This window comes from Strix aluco, chromosome 1, assembly GCF_031877795.1.
Source record: "Strix aluco isolate bStrAlu1 chromosome 1, bStrAlu1.hap1, whole genome shotgun sequence".
Classification (NCBI taxonomy): domain Eukaryota; kingdom Metazoa; phylum Chordata; class Aves; order Strigiformes; family Strigidae; genus Strix; species Strix aluco.
In genome coordinates this window covers 97,487,607-97,511,173 of record NC_133931.1, presented here as the reverse complement: position 1 = coordinate 97,511,173, position 23,567 = coordinate 97,487,607, and the positions used below count along the sequence as shown (strand labels likewise).

Genomic DNA, 23,567 nt, shown 5'->3' with positions numbered 1-23,567 from the left:
GAGAAAGAAATAGGAGCTCTGGCAAAGCAAGTAGGAAAAGTCTTACACAGCACGTCTGTTTTTTAGGACTAAATGGCGCTGTGAACATGACAAAAGCTGAAGAAGTTGATTTGATTGAAATCTAGACACTGGGGATGTCCTAATCATGGAACCTTGGTCTGGTGTGCTTAAGGTGGGAAGGAGGATCTCCCCTAGGGTAGGTTTGCTATGGCATCAGTGGGAGGTCCCACTGAGCTACTCACAGCTCTTTCCTCTCCCCATCCTCACCTGCCCTTCTGCACAGTTGTCCCCAGTCTCTTTTTTCTCCCTCTCATACATAGACACGTGCACTTTTTTAGGAGATTCCTAAAAAAGACTCCATTCCTAAAAAAGATTCCTAGAAAAGACTCCATCCAGGTCAGTCTATAGCATATAACTGCCAGGGAGTGGTACACTGTATCTAACTCACCATCCATTTATGTTATATTTTCCTTTTAGAAGAAGGTCAAAGGAAATTAACAACTCCCTGAGTTAAAGGAGTATCTGGAAAAAATACTCATTACTCATATGCAAGGCAGACTACAAGGAAGCTAACAAGTGAAAAAATCTCACATTTCCACAACTGGCTCGCTCCCAGCTCACATCAGCTAAAATTAGCAACCTATTGCATTTACTACACGCGCGTAGGTATGCCTCTCGAATTAGCTAGTTCGTTAGCTCAGCATCCTCCCAGCACAAAAATGAGCTTGTTCTGGCCTCAGATTTTAGAAACTTGCAAGAAGTCCTTCTATTCACTAAAGTGAGGTCAAGCTCAAAATGTTACTGCGTCTGAAAACACAGCCACTGATTTAACAATGCACTGTACTGTGACTTGGAATAGCCACTTTCCATTTACCATCAGGAAGTTGCTTTTTCAACAATTGTTTTACAAAGTTAATTTGTATTATGTCCCTTTGAAAATGTTACTTGCAGGTTGGAATCTCTTTTGCTGAACTGTCACTCAAAAAATTTGCTATACTTGTCAGGAAAAGTCAAAATACTATTACTTTAACATCCCATTAATGCTTTAACCAAGTTCTCATAATAGCTCCAAAGGATGAAATGTTCAATTTAAAACTGTAAATCTGTTTGTCTGCCTGTCAAAACAATACCAGCTCTTGCTGTGTCTAGCACCAGCAGTGGATTTACTGAGCAGATTTCAGCTGCTAGTAGTCTAAACTAAATGTACTAACGAAAGAAAATTAAAATAGAAATAACAGATACAGACATTGACTCATAACCTAGGAGCCAGAAAAGTTCCCTGGGTTAAGCCCATATTCTAACATTGTTTCTCAGAGCAAAGAACATGTAAAAATCTCCGTATTTATCAGTTTGCCCCCACTGAGGTAAAATGAGGACATCAAAATGTACTTAACTATTGAAGATTAAAGCAATGGAAAATGAGGTTAAATGATATCAGAGACTATTCCTGCTCCCACAGAAGTCAGTAGAGTTTTCTCACTGTCCATCATGGGCATAAAACTCTGCACTGAATATGCCTGAAGACAAAAAGGACCTTTCAAGTCACCCTTGTTATTAGCAGCATGCAATGTTCCCTCAATGGGAAAACACCAGAGATTTAAAGAATAGATGAGACTTTATGAAAATGTGAGATCTTGTATGACATGAGCTACAGACATGAATAGTTCCTGTATTAAGCCAATCATGGCTGTCTGAGCTGCTGTAAATATTTTAGGAAGATAATTCAGTCTTGATTTAAATCCTTATAGTTTGACGTACACAGAACAATTTAAATAAATTACCTCTCAGACACATGTATTGACATATTTTAATGTAGATACAAACACTTTATGAAATCAGACATCAGGAAAATGCAAACTGAATTGCATGAAATATCATCGCTAGCTTGTAGGTTTGAACATTTGGGAAGTAAAAGGTAGGTAGCTCTGGTGTATGTCAACAGAAAAATAAAATGGAAAGCTAATCCTCTCACCAGCATTAAGTAGCAAACAGGCCACTACTGTAACTTGTAACTTTTGAAGATTATATACTTCCATTTAGAGCAACTGTATTTCTAGCCCATATGGTTGCTGAAGATAAGGCCAGAAAGATGAAAAGAATCAAATGAAACTTTGGATCTTGGTTACACGTCTTGCCCAAAAAGTAAGGCACAGTTTCCTACAAATACAAAATGGAAAGGAAGTGTTTTGGACTAATGATAGAATGTGGGTACCAGAGCAGCAAAGAATCCAGAAAGCTCACATGCTTCCAAACCTACAGGAAAAATTCAGGGAAACATCTGTGGAAGATGAGATCACTCTAAGCTGGTAAATCAAAATGCTGAAATTGTTTAGCATCACATTTCCAGATTTTTGTTTGATCTCTCCCCTTCTCATTCAATTTACTATTTCCCTCGAAGGAAAGAATACAGTATTGAGCACAGCTGATGACCTAGGGAGCGGGGTACACCACCAGCACGCAGTGCTCCCACCTGCTTTTTGGCAGAGAGAGGTGCAGTGGCAGGAAGTGGGTTTGGGAGTGCCTGCAGGGAGGGGAGAGGAGGGAAGGGACCTGGCTGCTCCTTTGAGGCCAGATGGTGGGCCGATGAGAGTCGTCTCTAAGCTGGGACATGGCAACACAAAAAGGGCATCAATCTTTAAGGCAAGATGTATGCAATATTTTGTTTATCTAGAGAGAATGCTGGCATATTTATAATAATGTATGACTCCCTCTATAATTTTTTCAGCAACATGCATTCATTTAACAAGAGGGATGATAAGGTAGGGAGGGTTTGGAAGGACTCTGAAGACACAAAATATGTCTACCATGAATCTGCAGCAGAACCTACATTTCTGAACTAAAGTCTTCATGCTTCCATTTATAATGACAAACTCCCTCACCTAAATCTCATTGCCGTTCAATTTACTAGAAAAATAATATTCTGTTTAAAAAAACAGCAGATGGGCAAACAAGGTAAAGGGCATTTAATTTCAGTTGCCTCTCCTCAATGCCAACACGCTACTTTGAAGGGACTGCAAGTGTGGGAGGGGAACATATGTGCATGTGGATTGTGCATCTCAGAGAATATTTGCTGCTGGAATGTAATTTCTCCTTTCTTTACTCTTTCTTTCCACGATAGCTCAAATGTACGTTCACGCAATGGGTGGTTCCCCACAGCTATACGTGGACCTATGCAAGCAAATGGAGAGTCTTACAGTGCATGCAGTGACTATATATAGAGCCACTCCACCAAATGCCATGCCAACCTTGAGGCTTCAGAGACAGATCAGCACCCACTGAAAGTGCAGATGGAGGCTTTAGATAGCCTCATGACAGAGGCTGGAAATAAAGGTATTTTCAACAGCACCCCAGAAGTTGTTTGGACCTTGCTGGAGTCCAAACCAGGGCTTTGAATGGTTCTGTCTTGGTGGTTTCTCAGTAAATACTGGCAGAGCCTGCTGCCATTTAAACAACCACTGATCACGTCAGACAAAATTCTTGCACCTGCCAACAATGTTTCTGTATCTTAGGATGCAAATGAAGAGGGTACTACTAATATCGAAGCACGAGACTCTGGAAAGAGAACTGATCTGGTGAAATTCTGATGCAGTCTTAGAGACAAACTTGTGGTACCTCTGGAAGGGAACTCTATCATCAAGATAGATCTGTCACAACTGCTTGGACTTCTGAAAGAAGTGAGAGCAACTTAGAAATCCATCTTCACAGACCAAGAAGTGAACAGCTATGCTGAGGATCTGAAACTGAGGATGCAGGATAATACACAGCTTTGTCTTCAAATTCCATGTGCAGCATCTCCAGCCGCAGGCAAGAAACTGAAAAAGCTCTTTAAGGAATGTGAAAATGATGGAGTGAGAAAGTATAGCAGCTTGGTTGATAGGCAAATGACAGACTCAAAGAGGTGCTAAATAGACCTTAACACAGTTTAAGGATAGACCTGCTCCCTTCAACTCAAGTGGGTACTCCAAAATGAGAACTGGTAAACTGGAGGGGACCAACATAACATACTGATCTGAAACTTAACTGACAGCTTATTCCTTTCTGCTGTTTACAACATCATCTTTTCTGGGGGTGAGACCAAGAGTGCTGTAACAAAAAGAGCCAACAGAACATGGATCCTCCTGGTCCATGCTATGGAGTATAGATCTTGAAGGAAAGGTGGTATTCAAGAGGTAAATCTTCCCACGCTTTGTCTGAGTAAAGTTAGCTGCAATTGTTGAGGCAGCAGGTAATACAAAGCCTCTGATCCCTAATAAGATAGGTTGAAAACAGGCTTCTCCTTGAAGCTAGACAGAGAGATACCTGCCAGTCCTGGGAAGAGATCAGGAGAGGAGACTGGCAGAGGCCTGCATGCCGTTAGAGGGTCTGGAAGTCTGAGTTCAGGATGGATTTGTCATACTGCATACAGCTTGCAGGGACAATCAGTAAACTTTAAAATTTTACCTACTGAAGAAATAGGTACAGTCTACCCACGTGCTCCTCTCCTGCATGTGTTGGTTTTGGTTGGGATAGAGTTAATTTTCCTCACAGTAGCTGGTATGGGGCCGGGTTTTGGATTTGTGCTGAAAACAGTATTGATAATACAGGGATGTTTTTCTTATTGCTGAGCAGGGCTTACACAGAGTCAAGGCCTTTTCTGCTTCTCATGCCACCCTGACAAGGAGTAGGCTGGAGGTGCACAAGAAGTTGGGAGGGGACACAGTGGGGACAGCTGACCCCAACTGACCAAAGGGTCCCAGACCATATGACGTCATGCTCAGTATATAAAGCTGGGAAAGAAGGAGGAAGGGGGAGATCAAAGTGATGGCGTTTGACTTCAAGTAACCGTTACAGGTGATGGAGCCCTGCTTTCCTGGAGATGGCTGAATATCTGCCTGCTGATGGGAAGTGGTGAACTCCTTGTTTTGTTTTTCTTGCGTGTGCAGCTTTCGCTTTACCTGTTAAACTGTCTTTATCTCAACCCACGAGTTTTCTTACTTTTACCCTTCTGATTGTCTCCCTCATCCCACTGGAGTGAGCAAGTGGCTGTGTGGGGCTTAGTTGCTGGCTGGGGTTAAACCACAACACCGCAGAAAGTCAAAAACTTGGTCAAACAAGAACAGCTTATTCAGAGGGATGAATTCACACCTGACCATCAACCATGACAGTCTGCAAGTCTAAACTGTAATGAGGCCAGACCACCCTATACCCTGAGGACACAGCAAACACCACAACTGAGAAGTAGAATGAGGAAATCCATCTTCCATCTGATTTAGCCATTTATCATTGATCCTTTTGGCTGTGACATGGCAAGAAGCAGTTACCTGCAATGATGTGGTTGAGTCCAGGATAATACTCCTAACAGCCAGAGAGACCCCAGGATCAGTGGGCAATGCAGAACATACATCACGCCATGAGATGGTTCTTTTGGGGATCTGCTATCCTTTTATGGCAAATCTTGGTGTTGCTGGAGTTGTCACCAACTTTAGTTCCCTGAACAGTTTCAGAAGCAGACAGAGATTTAGGTGGCAATCTTAGCATTGCTGGTACCAAGTATGGAGATAACCAAGTTAGTTCCACTGGTCCTAAAGAATGCAATGATCGTGCTGGTGGAGCTGATGTACCTAGGACCCAGGCTGCTGTGACAGGCAGAGAACCGCTGCAACGGATAAAGAAGAAAACAAATGCTTACAGCGCTTCATATTGGCCTTCAGTGGCTGAACTGGTTCGGGGGATGACCAAATCAGAAGCCTCTGTGGTAATCACAAGGATCTGAGAAGACTTGACTTTACCAGTCTGGAAGGGAGAAGACAGAGAGACTTTCTTGGGATGGCTTTCTTAGGAGGATGGCCAGCGGTAGATCAAAGATAAAGCAGTTGGATTTGGTTGACTGCTTTCCAGCCCACGATACCCACTGGGTCCCACATCAGAGGAACTTCCACTGCCTTCTCAAGGAGAAATTTTCTGTAGTTCAAGCTCACCATCCCTTCCAGGTTTTAAAGAACACCATGTGGAGCAATCGCTGGGAGCAAAGCCTTCTCTGTCACACTAACAAAACCCTGTACATACATCAGAAGATGAAATTCAACCCCAAAGTAGGGGCACACCCAGGGTGTAAAACAGCCTTGGGAGATATCATCAAAGCTAAAGAGAAGCACAGCTTCTCCTACTGAAAATTCATAGCAGCAATCGGGCGGTTGAGAGAAAATGAAATGACACAAGAATTATCCACCTTACAGACTCCCTGAGCAGGAAGGTGAGCATGGTCCCTAATGAACATGTTTCTGGTCCCAATGGCAGACCATTTGAATATCCAGAATTTGAATGTATTTGTGGACTTTTGTGGTGTACTGAAAGGCACTCCAAAAATTAAAAAGTAGGTCTTCTAGTTGCAACTTTATACTAAGTAACCAAAGTCCACAAACTGGAAAACTATGTCTGCTCATTTACTGTCTCCTCTGTGCTTAATAGAGTCCTATTCCAATTTACACTAAACTGGATTACTACAGCTAATGGCAAAATAAGGTGTTAAATAAATATCTTTTTGTAGTCAATTACATTTAACTTAAATCCCACACATGTATAAAGTTATGACTGATCAATGCACAATGCAAGTCAGCAGAAACCCAGCATGATGAAACTTCTGAAAAATTTCTCCCTGTGTTATATGCAAAAATATGCTGTGTTACTGACAGGTCTGCTACTGACAAAGCAGTAGTTAACTTATGAAAAATTCCACAAAATTACATTTCTTATTCATTTCAGATAGGAAATAAATCTGAAGTGATTTATACGAGCTGAAAGACAAAATAAATGAACAAAGAGGAAAAATATATAACCATACTTCACACGAATCTGTATACACTGGACTGTGATTTAAAATAACTTAGGTGAATATGTGCACATTTTTGTTTACTTGTTGAGCTCAAAACATATATTTTCTTTTTTTCAGTGGCCTTCAGACTCTAAAGATTCAAATAAATAATTTTGTTTACTTCATATTACCAATAAATCTATCTATTCAGACATTTAAGAAACTAAAAAAAAATGGCAGAGGACATTTTTCATTTGAAAAGAAAAGAGTAACCTTATTATCCCAGTTATTTCTGTATCAATTTTCTATGTAAAAATTTATTTTTCAATTGCCAGCCATATGAATTTAGGTTAGAAGCCAAAAATTAAGCAGTGATCTCCTTGATTCCAAGATGCTGAAAACTGAGTGCTACCACCACATAAAGCTTTGCAATCCCACCCTTTTCAGAGTACATTGTTAAGTTTACACTAGAAAATTTCTCTTTCTACAAAGATGTTACTGGGCCACATGTGAGAACAAACGCCTGAAAGCAGAGGTTAGATCATCTTTAGCTTGAACATGTCCATCACAAAAGATAATCCAGAGCAACATTACTTCTGCAAGACCAACATCAAGAAGAGCAGACAGCCATACTTTACATGCCACGTTGTTTACGTTTGGATGACAATACCACTTATCTACACTCCACTAAAAAAAATATGTCAAAACTATTTAGGAGAAGGTCTGTTTTGCTGAAAAGTCTCTGTAAATGCTTGAAGGACTGCTATTACCATCTAGCCACTTCTTTTTTTTTCTCTTCCACCTTGTACAATTATGTAGAGCACCACCACAGTCCTGGTGCCCATACAAGACAGTTTGTATCAAACATTCCCTTGAAAAACTGAACTAGCATGAGTCTGGAGAAAAGAAAGCTGAGCAAGATATGGACAAGATTTATAAAATCACAAAGGCAGGGGATAAGGTGACTGTAGAACTGCTATTTAACAAATCGCACAATGCTTGAATCAGGGGACACCTGTTGAAAATTGAAGCAAAACTGGAAATTGAGGGAGAAAAGATAAAATAATGTACTTTTTAATGTGATTGGTAGTGAACTTCTGCAGTTTGCTGCCAGAGAATGCTGGATGCAGATAGCATTTAATCAAAAGGATTCATAGATAAGAGCTCCATAAATGTCTAGATAGTAAAGGGATAGGGCAGACATCCCTAATCCAATGTCTGTGGTCAGCATGAGGGGAACGGACTGAAGAAAGTGGCCAGGCTTATATGCTGTCCTTAAGCAGTATGTCCTATTTCCTCTGTTGGAGGCTGAATGCTGGGCCAGATGGACCCTGCTGAGATCTGCCTGGGTATTTCTTCTTGTTCTCTAATCTTCAAAAAGTTTTGAAGTTCATTGTTACAGAAGATAACAAACTTTGCTTCCAGGTAAGAGCATTAACAATTTACAACACTGTTCACAGATGTGTCATAGGCCAGAAGGACAGTTCACTACCATGAAAGATGAATGCCTATCCAGAACAAGACAAGCACTTTCATAGGATTCTGCTAGAGGAAAATATCTCATGCCAAATTTGGCAGCCCAAAAGAAATGAGGCTGCTGCTGCCGCCCCACGCCACCAGGTACAACCAGTAGCAAGGCTGAAAATGTTTTCCCAACAGGGACATGCACACAGAGCACACATATACACCACATACACACATACATATGGCTGGACATACAGATCACAGATGGACACTGAGCACTCACACCAACACTAACTACCTCATCCTGCCCCATGATCTGGCTGAGCAGGACAGAGATCCATTAATGGGAATATATCTACATGTTCAAGGTGGACCCCACAAGCAGCTGGGCTCAGAAACTCAGCCTGCCCAGTAGACACCCCTGGAACCCAGTCTCCCCAGTTGCTGCACCTGGACATGAGAGCCCCCAAGGCTGCGGCCCCACTCCAATTCCTGGTACAGAGCATCACAGACACAGCCAGAGCTGTCCAGGACTCACCTGGTCCCTATAGCCACCCTCCTGTGCTCTCACTGCTACAGACCAGCAGCCACTCTCAGACCCAGAGGTGGCCCTTAGAGACCTCCAGACCCATCCTGGCCCCCAGCCCACTTTACCTACTCGCTGGTTTGTCTGGCATGATCTTTGCTTGCAGTCTCACCCATACTCGCTCCAGTTGCTGCACCACAGACCCCCCCCACATACATGCAGGGAGTAAAGAGCCTCTTACTGGAAAACAGTCGAAGGTGGAGTTTAATGAGAAGACAGGGCAGACTGTCATGGTCAGGTGCAGGGCACTGCCAGACAAGTGTCCTGGCCAGCCCCTGCTAGCATGCAAACAGACCTTTTTATTTAGTTATCCCTCTACTTCCCACATTTGCTCCTTCCCATATCACCTAAATCCCTCACTTTTTGCACCTTGGTTTATGTCCCAGATATTCCATAATAAATCCCGTGTAATCCCCCAAAAGCTTCTCCCCTACATCCCCCAACGTGTCCCACGCTCCCAGCTAGCAACACTGTTAGTCCAAAAAGTGACCTGGAGAGCTGCTCCCAAGCACTCATGGTGACGGGTTTCACTCCTGGATACTGGGGCTGAGACTCTGTGGGGACAGCCCTGGGAGGGGACCGGACAGGCTCTCCCTTCCTGTGAGCCCTTAATTTGGGTTTCTGTCTGCTCCTGTGCTCCTCTGGGCTTGTGGAGATGGACTTTTCACAGCTCTCCTGTGATGGGCCCAGTAGTAGGCCAGCAAAGTCATGTTTGGGGTCCCCCCGCAGTGTCTCTCTGGCCATCTCTGCGGGTGTGTAGATGAGCTTTATCACACAACCAAACAGGTACCACTGCAGTCAGCCAGCCTTAAAGTGCAACAACTTTCCACCAGCTTTCTAAGCTCTAACACACAGATTTAATCTGTCACAGGTCATCTGTTTCTTAAAATAACCTGTGATGATCAATCCCCCTTCAGCATCTGTTAGAAATCATCACATATTGCTTGCCATAAACCAAATCTGGTTATTAATGATTAGGGAAATCATATCACGAACCAATGGTTAGCACAGGCTGTAGTCAATAACTTGTGCACATCCCTAACACTACAGCTTCAGCAGTCTCATCAAGGTCAAGGCAGCTACTCAAGTGGTTAAAACAAAGCCTGTGTCTCAGCAAAATTGAGGTGTTACAGACACAGCCCCTGATCTGCCGACAGAAATGCCAGGGGCCTCATCCAGCGCATAGAGTCTTTTCACTGATGCAGAAAGGCTTTGGATCAGCCTCTAGCATCGCGGTGTGTTTTTTTCTATTTCATTTTTTGGGTTTATTACCTCTCTGTTGGTCTTCCGTTCCATTAAGTTGTTTCTGTGCTTCTTCAATTTTGTCTGCAAGAAAGAGTAGTCATTATTAAAATACATATATTAAAAAAGCAAGATTTTAGAAAGTCATTTACTTAAATCTCTCTTGAACTATCTGTTTATATTTAGGAATTATACCATTCACATGTAAATATGTAGTATATTATTAGTAATACAGCCGTACAAAATTTTATCATGTTTTACCAGCGAGGCTATTGACATATTAAATTACACGGAACTGCAGAAAGAAAAGCACTGGCATTGGATCTGCAGTCAACTGCTAATCCCACCATAGTTTTGTACCATATATAATAATTTATGCAGTGAGGGGTATTATGGTGCATTACAGAGTATTTTAATACATTTTTGGAAAATGCTGTTAGAACAAGACAATGCGGCATTAAAACATGGCGATGGAAGCATCAAACAGGATTTGCTACGTGAAGTGATGGAGCAAATACTGTCACACAGGAGTAGCTGGGGTGAGTGGTAGCCCCGTGCTTATTCCTCTGTGAAACGACGCAAAATTCCCACACACGCAGCAGGAGCAAAAAGAGGCCTCCAGTCCTTACTCTCACTCCATCCTTTGCAGATGGCCTGCTGCCCCCCAAACACACAGGTGTGGGGAAGGGAGCTGTGTTTCTGCCACTGTCGCACAGAAGATCCCGCAGGAAGGGGGGACCGTGTTCTGCACTCGTGTGGGTTTGCACATGCAGAGAAATAAGCAAGAAAAGGGGCAACTGGAAAGAATAAAAACTTGAGACCGATTTCTTTTTGGTATCAGTCTTCTGAGTGGCTTCAGGATAAGAGGTTGTGTTGATAAGAAGCTGCAGCACTGAGAGAGGCTGAGCTGTACATTAAACTATGCCCTGACCGACCAAGATCTGAGCTTGGAACATGGCTTTCAGATATAACCGATCATTTTCCAAAATATCTGTGAAAGCTTTTCTTCTTTTTTTCGGGGGGCGGGGCGGGGGGGGCACGGGACACGCGACAGTTTTTATAAAATTAAATTGAAAGAATAGAACATACTCTACTAGTTCAACTCAAGAAATATCAGCCTTCATGGCTGCCACACAGAGAAGGAGGAGGACAGCTCTGCAAAGTCCCCACCTCTTTCCTCACGAGTGTGGAGGCTGTTACTTGGTCTGACTTTTTCTCACCATTCCTATACAACATAAGGTTTCTAGAAAATGGTCCTTTCTTCAACAGACTTAAATCAGTGGATTTAAATGACTTCTCTAATATTTATAAGCTGAACCACTCAAGTACATTGGAACCATTTGTTCAGAGTTGAAGTCTGACATCATTTTCCAATTATTTTCTCAGTAGAATCAAAAAATAATAACTGAAACAAACCTTTCTTGCAGGTTTTAAGACCAAGTTTTGTTCAGCTCGCTCCAGTTCTGCATTTTGGCCTTTCAAACTAGTACCAGGTCTCCTTTCTCACTAAAGCCTAATAATTTCTCTCCCGTTTGTTGTCCCAGAGAGTGCACCAAAACATCTCACAAGGATGCTAACCTCCCAGACTCCCAGAGCCAGAGCAAATGAAGCTTCTAACAAGAAAGATTACCACCACAACCTTAAAAGCCAAACATCTTTCTTTCTCTGAGTTTAGCAAGACATAAATACATATTTAAAATGAAGTTTTATACAGTTTCTTTTGTACTGACTTACTGGCTGCTGAAGACAAACACAAGCAACTCAGAAAGAGAACAACCCTTCACCAGCTCTTTACCAAATCAGCTATGCAGACTTATTTGAAACACTGAAGACTTGATATTTAACATCTTCCTGGATTTCAGCTACAGCTGAAATACTGTATGTATCTATACATTTTTGTATACAACAGGCTGCAAATAACCATTTCTAATAAAAGTACGAGAAAACATAAACAAAGCATCTTTTATATACTCGTGCCACTAATGTTATTAGAGAAAAATGTATCTAATACTGTTTTCCCAGATTATTGCTTTACAGAAAGAAGATAGAATAAGCAATTTACAAGTAGCATGGCAGCTGAAGAAATACATTAACACAGGAAAAGTAAACACCAACAAATTAACCCTGTAAATGGAGCCGCAAGATTCACCAAAAAGCGACAAGCAATCAAAACTATAGATTGGCTATCAAACTCATTCCCCCTCTGTTTAGAAATATATCTAACACACAAGATACAGTATTTATCTTTGGAGAGAATCTAAAAGATTTGTCACCAAAATGAGTGACAAACTGAACATGAGCCAGCAGAGTGCCCAGGTGGCCAAGAAGGCCAATGGCATCCTGGCTTGTGTCAGAAATAGCGTGGCCAGCAGGGACAGGGAAGTGATCTTACCCCTGTACTCGGCACTGGTGAGGCCGCACCTCGATTACTGTGTTCAGTTTTGGGCCCCTCACTACAAAAAGGACATTGGATTACTTGAGCGTGTCCAGAGAAGGGCAACAAAGCTGGTGAAGGGTCTGGAGCACATGTCGTACGAGGAGCGGCTGAGGGAACTGGGGTTGTTTAGTCTGGAGAAGAGGAGGCTGAGGGGAGAACTCATCGCCCTCTACAGCTACCTGACAGGAGGTTGCAGAGAGCTGGGGATGAGTCTCTTTAACCAAGTAATGAGTGATAAGACAAGAGGGAATGACCTCAAGTTGTGCCAGGGAAGGTTTAGACTGGATATTAGGAAGTATTTCTCTACAGAACAGGTTGTTAGGCGTTGGAATGGGCTGCCCAGGGAGGTGGTGGAGTCCCCATCCCTGGAGGTGTTTAAGAGTAGGGTCGACATAGCACTGAGGGATCTGGTGTAGTTGGGAACTGTCAGTGCTAGGTTAACGGTTGGACTAGATGATCTTCAAGGTCCTTTCCAACCTAGATGATTCTGTGATTCTGTGAAAATTTACACTTAAGTACACAGACAACTGCAGTTTCATTATTAAAAGAATTATCTGCATATTTCACATAAATGCTACAAGAAATTTATGCATTTAAATTCACAATCATCCAATTTTACAGAGAAAAATTACTTAAGTATTTTGGAAGCATGCTACATTAGATTGCCAGAAAGACTGAATGCTTTGATCTCCTTAGCTGAATTCTCTCTCGCTGTTATTTTTTAAAAAAATGAGTTCCTATCAGAAATTCCCAACCACTTCTTTGTCAGACTGTAATCCCAAAGAACCACAGATAACAGAAATAATAAGTAGGTAAACATGTGCTTGGTACACAGCCAGACAGTCTCCTACACTTCCTGCATCTCTTTTCCCCAACGACATATATTTGTTGCATATATGTCCTCATACCTATGGAGGTATCTCTGGGCAGAACAGATTCAAGCATTGTGAACACCGATACATTTCAGCATTGGTTCTGGAAACTCAGTGCACCGATTTTGACCGTAAATGAGGCATGCATATTAACATGGGTCTGCTTGCTAAACGTTTCATTGAGGACCACATCCTTGTAACCCCCTGTACCACACAGCTACCTGCTCTTGTGATTACACAGAGGCATATTTAACACCATCGTACGAAGCTTGTGGCAGCTGCTTCCCAGCCTGCTGCATTTTACAACTATAGACCCTATATGGGCAACTACCTTACAAACTGCTGCGTTTCGGGCTGGAAGGAAGAACCGGGTAACCCTGAGCCGCCACAGAGCAGGCAGGAAGAGCAGGCTGTGAACCCCTCGCCCCAGTGACACTGAAATGCAGTCTCCCTGCTTCTTCTGACAACTCCCATGTACGCTAACAATAACTTGCTAACTAAAATCACATTTATATTATTCAGTCATTTCCTTCTCCTTTGTCTCATTAAATTAGTCATATGTGAAACATTTTAAGGCAAATTATTTCAGATAATGTACCTTATTCTTTCACAATTATATTACAGATTCTCTAACGGTACACACCTTCGAAAACTCTTTACGAGCAAAATGCATTACACAAAAATCATCTGCAAAACCCAGGAGGAACGGAAAACTGCAAAGTCCACTATTAATTGCAAATAATATTATCTAATCCAATACTCACTTGATTTAGTATTATTTCAGATTTAAACCTGTGATACTGAAGATACTGTCTAATCTGGAAATTTTACAAAGGAAACATTTCTTTATCACTGGGATATTACTTACTTTTACTAGGACAAGACAAAATGATTTAACTAATGGAAATTTCTAATACATGGCAGGCACAGCACCCTCTTTATTTCCCATCAAATGACAGAATAGTACATATCTTGATGACTGGATTGCTGCAAGACCTATCTTAACGTCCCCAACCTTTGGCAGACAGCCTTCTGGAGTAGCACACATCTAGAAGCAAATGATGACAGTGACAGACTCACTCTCATTTAAGACTGGACACTTCTCACTAAGTGCTTACTAGAGGGGAAAAGGCAGAGCAGCAGTAAAAGAGGAAATCATCATACATGCTGCTGTACAGAGAGGAGACTCCATATGACAGCACTGTCACAAGTCACAGAGCCAGCTCTTGGTTAGCCTAGGCAGGTGCATACCACAAAACAGCAAACCACAGGTAACATCATATAATACATATTATACATATATAGTCTTTTATATATGTATGTATGCATGCATGTGTGTATAAATAAAATGAAACGACATGGGTGCAATGGCTTTTCTTACTCCAGTCTTAAACCTTTTCACGTTATTGTCCAATACAGCTCTCCCAGCAGGTTATCTGCTGCATGGAAATACCATCAAATTCCTAGGGGTTTTAAATATATAATGTAACTGTGCTTTTTAGAAACGCAAGGAAGGAGATTGGCATGCAGTAAAATATGCTTCTTGTTTTACATGCCTCCTGCTGCGATAGATCATTAAATGGATACCAACAGTTCTTGAGTTAGATACGGTGGGTTTTTAAACGAAAAAATAACCCAGATTTTTCAACAGCTTTACATTCTCTATTTTTGATCTTCACTGAGTGATATAACCTCAAAGATTTTAATTATAAACTACATTTTATCTGTGGTATAAAGATCTTTAGACCTTTTTTTTTTAAAGATATCAGCATATCAAAGTATACAAACTTGAACATGTTTACATGTATTAGACATTTTCAAGAAAAACTTTAAAGGCCTTATTTATATGGTCAGTTAAGAAAGAAAATAAAGGTTTAAGAATTTCCGCAAGGAAAGCAGAAATACTGAAAAGTATGAGGTTTGCAAAATATGACTTCTGACACCAATTTAAGCTGAAGCAAAAGAAATCTTCCATTTGTGGGTTTTGTTCTTGTTTTTTCCATCTCTTTTTTGCTCACAAGAGTCCCCATGCCAGTGTAATGAGATGACTTCGTCCTGCTGAACAAGTCGCCCTGTACAGTGATGACATACACAGGAATGAAGAAGCAGTCACTGAGGAGGATTACTCTTAAACCATTAGGAAAGCTTACATGGGGGTGATGGGTGAGAAATGTTCATTACGCTTATGCAAAATGCCCAAACAGGAGTATTTTAAATTTTACATATTTGCATACGTCTGTATCACTGTAAAAAGGGGTTTTTTTAGCTTCTTGTTGAAGATGCAAATCTTCTGCTCTAAAACAATAAAAAGGGCTTTGTTTTTATTTTTTTTTTAAATCTCATGTACTCTGTTTGTAGGTAAGTGAAAAATTAGCAGATTTATACCACATTGCATGTCAAGAACAGGCTACTTCATCAAAACTTTAAAAAATACAAGCTCATATCTTGTCTGAAAGGCTAGGGTTATATGTTCAAATATTTAACCAAAACAGCTGGAAGGAAAATGTCACCATTTTTTTTCCTTCAGTTAAAGACAAGAACAATTCTCAGGCCTTATGCCTGAGTCATCCTAAAAATACCTCCTGCAAAACAGCTTCAGATGGCAACAGTTTTTCTTCTTGCTTTCTCAAAAAATGCACTCTCACCTTACTGCCTCAGAAGACATTTGAAAAGTAATTTTAAAAACCACTTTGTATGTTTTCTCAACGGACACAAAGAGACTTTAACTATTTTTCTTGCACTGATCATCTAGATCACTAGTAGAGAACTGCAGTGACAAAATATTCTTCAGCTGATGTGCATTAATGCAATCAGTCTATATGCACTGGGCAGTATTACTGAAAACAAAACTGTAGGTGGGGTGTGGGGTTTTTTTTTTAGGTGTGGGGGGGGAGGGGGATGCACAGCTTGAAGACTGATGAAAATTCAAAATACTGGATTTTCCATCACTTCTTAAATTCAGAGCACAAGTGACCCTGTGTAGAAATCTCCATCTCTGACTACTGAAACCCACCAGAGTAATGTGCCAATAACGAAGTGCTTTGCATTTCACTGGATGAGAAGTGTGTCTGAAAGCACTTACTATTAAATAATTAAAAAAACAAACAAATAAATAAAAATATCCCAAGCATCAGATGGGCGGTGCAGAGCGGCACAGCATATGAAGGAGGTCTCGGATTTGACACGGAGAGACCTGAGCCCACCGCAGGTCCCACTTGAGGCATTTCACACCTGCCCCTGAGGGAAGCCTCGTGCTCCGACAGGCAGCGGCAGGGCGGGAAGGGCAGACACGGCGCAAAGCCGGTGCAAGCTGGGAGCAATTCCCAAGGTGGCGGGTCTGCCCTGAGAGGGGGCACCTGCCAGCTCTTCCCTCGGCACCAGAGGCAGCCTTTAATCCCTAGGCACCCTGCCTGCAGTGGGGGTACCCGCCAGGGGCTGGGGAGGATGCAGAAGCACCCGAGCCCCATGGCAAGGGGGCTGTGATGCTTGGCTTTTCCCTTTCATGAGGAGAAGGAAAGGCTCTTTACAACCTGCTAAAACAAGAGTGCCGTAGTCCTAATGCATTTTGGTTAACTGAGATGAATCCCAAGACTTCCTTTAACCAGCTAATTAGGAAAAAAAAAAAAGGGGGGGGGGGGAAGCAAGAGTCTTGTCTGTACAAGGAGCCCATTAGGTTAATTGGGAGCGCGGCGCAGCTGGTGGGGCAGTCGGCAGGATGCTGCCTCTTGCCCGTCCCTTAGGAAGAGCGGCAGCTCGGCAGGCCCCTGCACGCAGGCTTCCCCGCACGGTGGGAGAGCCTCCAAACCCGAAACCCAAGCGGCAGAGCTGGGGGAGCGGGTCCCAACTGCACCCCAGGCTCACAGCGGGAAGGAGGGACGGCGGCAGCATCCCTTGCTGCAGAAGGAGGGGACCCTGCGGCCAGGAGGTCCAAGTGCTGGCAGACCCAGGCACCTGAAGACACCTTTGATGGCCCAGAGTTCCCACTGCTGCCTTCCTGGCGCAAAATGAACACCTACAAAGTTGGCTCACAGCAGCAAAAAGCCATTTCATGAAACCCATAGGACGAGGCACTCTTCTCACTCAAATTTAAATCTACTTTTAATTAGAAACCACTCTTCTGTCCCCATTACTTTTCTAATGTAATGAGAAATGCTCAAGATTAAAAGGAAGGGATCAGATGAAGAAATACAGTCCCTGCATCTTCTCTGTAATTTTACAGTGTGGGAACTTGACGCTTTCTGGCGTACAGTTTGTTTTGTGGTTTCTCCTTTCCAGTTTGGGGCTTAGAGAATCACAGCACCACAGCTTAGTGGGTTGCCAAACACTGAGCCTGATAACTGATAGCAAGGATGTCCTCAGCCTACCAAAAATGCAAGGTCAAACACATTAAATCTCTGTCAGATGCTACCCAGTTTGAAGATTGCTCATTCAGCTGTAAGGGGGGTGGGGTGGAGAAAAGACCTCTTAAGAATTATGTGAATTCAAAGCTCTTCGCAACTAGGATGATGCAGGAGCAGTTGTCATTTTAAAAACTATCAACTACTTTTTTAAACATCTTAAGATTTAAAACACCTTAAAATGTTCTACTACTCATTATAACCTTGACTAATGACCTGTTTGATCAGTATTTCATAAAAATTTTATGCATTTTCCTTTTAATGTCAACTCTGAATGCTCAAAATACTCCCTGCCATATATAATTATTTGCATTTAAAAATACTTTACATAACTCTGCTGAAAACAAAAGGTAAAAATCCTCCTCTTACTACTCTTCATTTTAAGAAAAAAGAGGCTTGCATATTTGAAAATAAAATCTGTAATCTGCAGATTAAATTAGTATCAGCAATGAACAACTATACTGCATATGCAACAAAACAGTCAATGGAGAGGCTGTATATAAATTAAATATATAATAGGTTTATCCTTGCCATCACATGTATTACTTAAGCATGTCAGGGGCTCTTGATGAGGTTGACAAGGTGTATGTGCATAAATTACATAAGCACTTTGCACATGAACCCAAACTCAGTCACTGTGTCATCAATTTATGATTGAGGAGCTTTCAAATTTTTTGTTTACATGATTTGCATTTTTATGACAAGGCTTTTAAACTCACTAAAAACTGAGCACAGGAGGGGGTAGAGGGGAAGAGGATGTTTGGATGGCTGTTGCCTTACAGAAGGATGTAGCAAACAGCTATATACTGTGCCTCTGGGGACAGGTACAGTAGCTGCCAAGCACAAAGGTTCTGAAGTGCAGGTGAAGTATCGTCAGAAACACCTCCTGCTTGGCATGTTTTCACCCTGCGTAAGCCACTGTACAAGGGTGGCACTCTCCACGGCTAGTCCCTTTTCCACCTGCCCCACAAAGCAGGGCGATCCTAGATCCTACCTGTACTTCTGAGAGCTGGGAACTATGCCACCAGAGATAATTCATTTACACCTTGCCCCTATCCTGTACCAAAGCACAAACACGGTACTGATAGCAGTTCCATTTGCATAGCTCCTAATCAGCCACCTAGCACAGTAATTACACCATTGATATGCTGATGGCTAGAGCCTTGTTCTGCCCCAACTGCCAAATTCTAGCTGTGTACCTAGGACGGTGATTATTATCACTAAAATCTGCTTAATAATTATTTAACAGCCTCTAGGGCATTCACTGTTCCAGGCTTAATTTTGGCTTTCTGTTTTTTTCTATACCTAACCCAGTATCAGGGTTAAAAGTTAAAGCAAAATATTAAAGCTGTGAGCTGCTCTAGTTCACCCCCTTCTCCAAGCTGCTGCTGTGAGCACCTTCACACCTTCTGCACTGAGACTGGCTGCCTCCCCCTCGTAGGTTTATTGGCCTCTGATCGGATGTCCCCAAACTAGAAAAAAGCGTGGCTTTCATTTATTCATTGTTTTTAAAGCCTGACACAGAAATTAAAGAAATGCCAGTGAAATACCTGCAAGCATTTTTTTATAAAAAATCCAGTAACTTTTCCACTCACCAGAAACATATGTAAAAATAGCAACATGTGGGGCCCAAAACATTCTTTAATGTCTGTATTTTCTCAAATACAGATCCCATACCAAAGCAGCGAACAGTCAGGCCAGCCACTCCCCAGCCAAACAAGGAAAAAAATTCCCATCCATCTTTCTGGTACTCCAAAAGCACTCGTCCTCAACAGTAAGGCTGCTGAGGGAGGGCTTACCCAACACAGAAAGACACAAAACTGGTTCAGCAGGTAGAACAACATCAAGAGCTGGTGTTTCATCACCTGAGACAAGAGCAGAGGCTTATTGCAAGTTCTCTGAGGGGTCAAACTACTCTGTAATTTCTTCTATTTCTGGAGTTCCTCAAACGCTACCGAGTTTACAAGGTGCAAATCACGCAAGTAGATACATTCAGCACTTAGGAACCTATAGCACCAACAACCCTGTGTAAACACAGATTAATTTTCTTAAGCTTAGCATATACCTTAAAAATTATCTCCTTACTGAGATCCTAAAATCTTGACAGAAATGTTTTAAATGATTAGATCTTCAGTAGGACTCTAGATACTGAAGCTCTTATAATTACCTGATATTAAGATGGACAATAGTACTGCTGACTAAGAAAAAAAAGTATTTTTTGATGACATTAACAAAAAAATGAAGTAAAGCAAAAGCCTACAAGTCAAGCCAAAAGTCCAGCCCAACGTCTTGCCTCCAGCACCCAAGAGCAGAAGTTGAGGAAAAAGCAGAAGAGGACACGCGGTAAGTCCCAGACTCTAAAACCATGCTGCTCTGAAGCAAGCCCCAGAAACTGTATTTGAACCTCATGAGTCCCACAGATTATTCCTACACAAGTTTCTCGAAATGTGCTTTGAATCTGTGTGAGCTTTTCACATCTCTCTTCTTCAAACTGCAGGGCCCCATCTACTTAGTCATTCCTTCTACAAAAGCTGTTCAATAGACTTACGACCTCTTGCAGCTTTTGCAGTACTATTTTAACCTCTTTGGAGATGGAAGTGAAGAAGGGAAAGAGAATTAGGAGGAAGATGTCAGAATTGATCCCTCTGTGGTTCAAGATGAAGGCACACCACAGATGCTGCTGTGACAGTTATGTTTCTCTTTACTACTGCCATAAACATTCCTAATGTTTTATTTGCTTTTTGACAGCTACTGAGTATACAGTTGACTTCACACAAATATATGACCCCCAGATCTCATGCCCGAGTGTTAAGAAGCAACTCAATCTAAATGAAAAGTTAGAATATTTTTCCTGTGGACATCACTTTGCATTTATCCGCACTGAATTTCATTTGTCATTTTATAATATGGTTGCACAGCAACCTAATGTCATTTTGAAATCCTTTGCATTTTCATTTGCATCTTCATCTTCACCTCCGTGGATAACTCCATCAAATCAGCAACACTGCCACTTCACTATGCGTGCTCTTTCACGGATCACTCAAAAGAACGGGAATTGACAGAGGCACATTTTTATTAACTGTAAAACGGCAGGCAGTGTTTGTCTGCTAAGCAGCAGGTATTGACTGCAAAATGTGTAAATATCAGTCTCTCAATAAATTTACACACAAGAGATTTTTCTTCTGGGGTGTGTTGGGGGAGTTCATTCAATACTCTGTCTTTCTTCTTAGAAACCCTGTCCTTATTTTCAACCTGTCTTTAAAACACAGCCTTCCCAAACACCACTGTCCCTTCATCATGTAGCAGGAAGAATGTGCCTCTGGGTCATCACCTCCAGCCACCCTGCCCACTCCTTCCTCATCAGCTCCTGCCAGCGCTGGAGCATCCTCATGTATCATCCTTGTAACAGGACCGATCCTAGCACACATCTTAGGACTTCTTCCAGACTGATGGTCAGCTGCCATTTTATGCTATTTGATAAATCCACTTTGAAGAGGGCTGAAAATCACACTTGCCTTCAAATTCAAAATCCTTCTTTAGTATAACTAAACATTAAATGCAAAATTAAAGCTTCTCATTAATTCAACTCAGGCATCTCATTTTTTGCTTGCTGATTATTCCAAGAACTTAATAGGTCTTAATATTACAAGCCAAAGCGTGTGAACACGGTCCAACATATGAACAGTCATAATGGCATCAGTGGGTCTTAGTGCTAAAAAAACAAGACCCTAAAAATCCACAATTAACTTGTTATGCTAAACTTTGCTCTGTGGACTTTGCAAGTTCATTTTTCCACAGTAATCTTCTATTTTTGCCCTCATTTTTTTATACGCTGAATGAAATGTCACTAGCTGCAGCTTTAAAGTGAAAAACAACAACAGAAATTGGATTGACGAAAAGAAAAACATCTTTGAAAAACTAGTCAGTCCAAGCTAATGTGGGACTAGGTGTACCTGAAACACAAAACTTAAGCAAAGGCATAAAGATAGGATATTTTCTTGTTAACAGTGTGCTCCAGCCATGAACAGGGGCTTAGCCACTCTAAGAGGCTTACAAACAAAACAGCCCTAGGCAGTTCATGTTCTCTTCTCAAGGCAAACACAAACTGAGGGTGGAAAACATAAATATTAAGTCAACACCTCACTTCAGTGAATTCTTTTTCTGTTCTCCTCTACCTGCTCCCATCCTCCCCCAAGACCTGAGATGAAAACTAGGTGTCCAGTATCTCACTGAGCACTTGGTGTGCTCCAAGCCCCTGAGCTGTTCCCATCAAAGACGGTGGGAACAAGGACAAACCATGTCTCTGAAAACCATGCACACCCTACACATGGTTAGGCAAACCCTAAACAAAGGAAGTTGCGAGTTGATTACCTGCAATATTCCAAATTTGCCAGGCACTTCCCAAGCTACTACTTTGGGAAGGAAGAGGCCATTCAGCAGGCAGGTTTAAGAGAAAAGCAGACACATAAGGGAGATGTTCTGTACCAAAAGGAAATAAAAATGGATCATATATTCACCAACACACTCCCAAGCAAATTGGGATGAGCTGAAATTACAAGCAGGGCTGCAGTTTTCTTATTTTACTACTATTAAAGAACTGTTAAACATGAGTTAGTAAGTTGCTAACCATCAACTGAAGTAGGAACTGAGACCTGACCTTGCAGTGTGCCCCACAGCACACAGCAACAGGTCCTACACCAGAACCCTCTGGCACTGTAAAAACCTAGATGTCCCACTATTTCGATTGCTTATTCAGGGGCTGAGTGGCAGATAAGCTTTGTAAGGTAAGACTCTACAAAACAACTGCTTCCCCCCCCCCCCCCCCCCCCCAGGGAGAGGGGATGGAGGGGAGGAAAACATCCTGGGAGCCAGATTGAGCCCATGTCCTGCCAACTATTAACCTCCCATCTAAACAGGTATCCATTTCTTCAGTAAAAATAGAGGACTTGAAGTCTTCTGTCACAGGAGGCCAAGTGACAAACGTCCACATTATTATGAAGGGATTATTTTCTGGTCACAACCACACACCCGCCTGCTAAGGCTGTGCTCAGCTTTAAGCACCTACCTGGTTACCCTGCAAACCGCACGAGCCATTTTCAAGTTCCCCCGCTCCTCTTCCCCAAGTCCCGTAAAACGAAGGATTTCCGCTCAGAGCAGGGCTGTGCTGGTCCCAAGGCACTTGTTAAAACCTGTCTCCAGCGCAGCCAGCTCCCATCTTGTCTCTCTCCTCCTCCGTGCCTGCTCTGGCTGCGGGGGACACCGCTGCTGCTGGGTCCCCACTCCCAGTCCCACCTGCAGGCACCATCCCCACCCCAGTTCACCTGTAAAGGACAGCACTGCCCTGTCCCTGACCGCTGTAAAAAAGACAAAATTGCTCAGATCACACAAATACAATAAGAGGGAGCAGAGACGAAGAACCCAGCATGATTTATAAGCACCGTTGACAAACAAAAATGTGTTGCAAGAGAGCCCCTGAAGGTCTTTTGTGGGGTTGAATTTACAGAGAACTGGAGTAAAACAGTGAAATCTTTAATGACTCCTCCGAAGTAGAGTTCTGGTCAAAATTTGTTTCTTTTTCTTTATTTGTGGGGGTTGCTGTTAAATATCTGCTGTGTGCCCTGGATGGTAATCAGCATCAAATCTCAAGAATACAAATTGAAATGCACACTCTCTCTCTCCCCCCTCCCCCACTCCAAGAAACATAATAAATTTCTCCCTAAGAAATAAAAGAAAGTAGGCTGAAGTATCTAACTGGCATTCCTTTTTTGATTATCTGTAA

At 42.1% G+C, this 23,567-nt stretch overlaps 1 protein-coding gene across 7 annotated transcripts in view; it reads right to left on the bottom strand.

The window, feature by feature from the left end:
• The window catches only part of HIVEP1 (HIVEP zinc finger 1), a 129,640-nt gene that overhangs the window by 47,106 nt on the left and 58,967 nt on the right, over positions 1-23,567 (bottom strand). For 6 of the 7 annotated variants that reach the window (XR_012623729.1, XM_074828347.1, XM_074828342.1 and 3 more), the window contains one exon: positions 10,113-10,166. Coding sequence is in view for 5 of the 7 variants with exons in the window: in XM_074828347.1 (XP_074684448.1) it covers positions 10,113-10,166 (54 nt within the window). In the remaining 2 variants the exon portion in view is untranslated. Of the gene's footprint in view, positions 1-5,668; positions 5,772-10,112; positions 10,167-23,567 lie in introns of those variants that run through there. The other variant, XM_074828349.1, reaches the window with a different exon arrangement.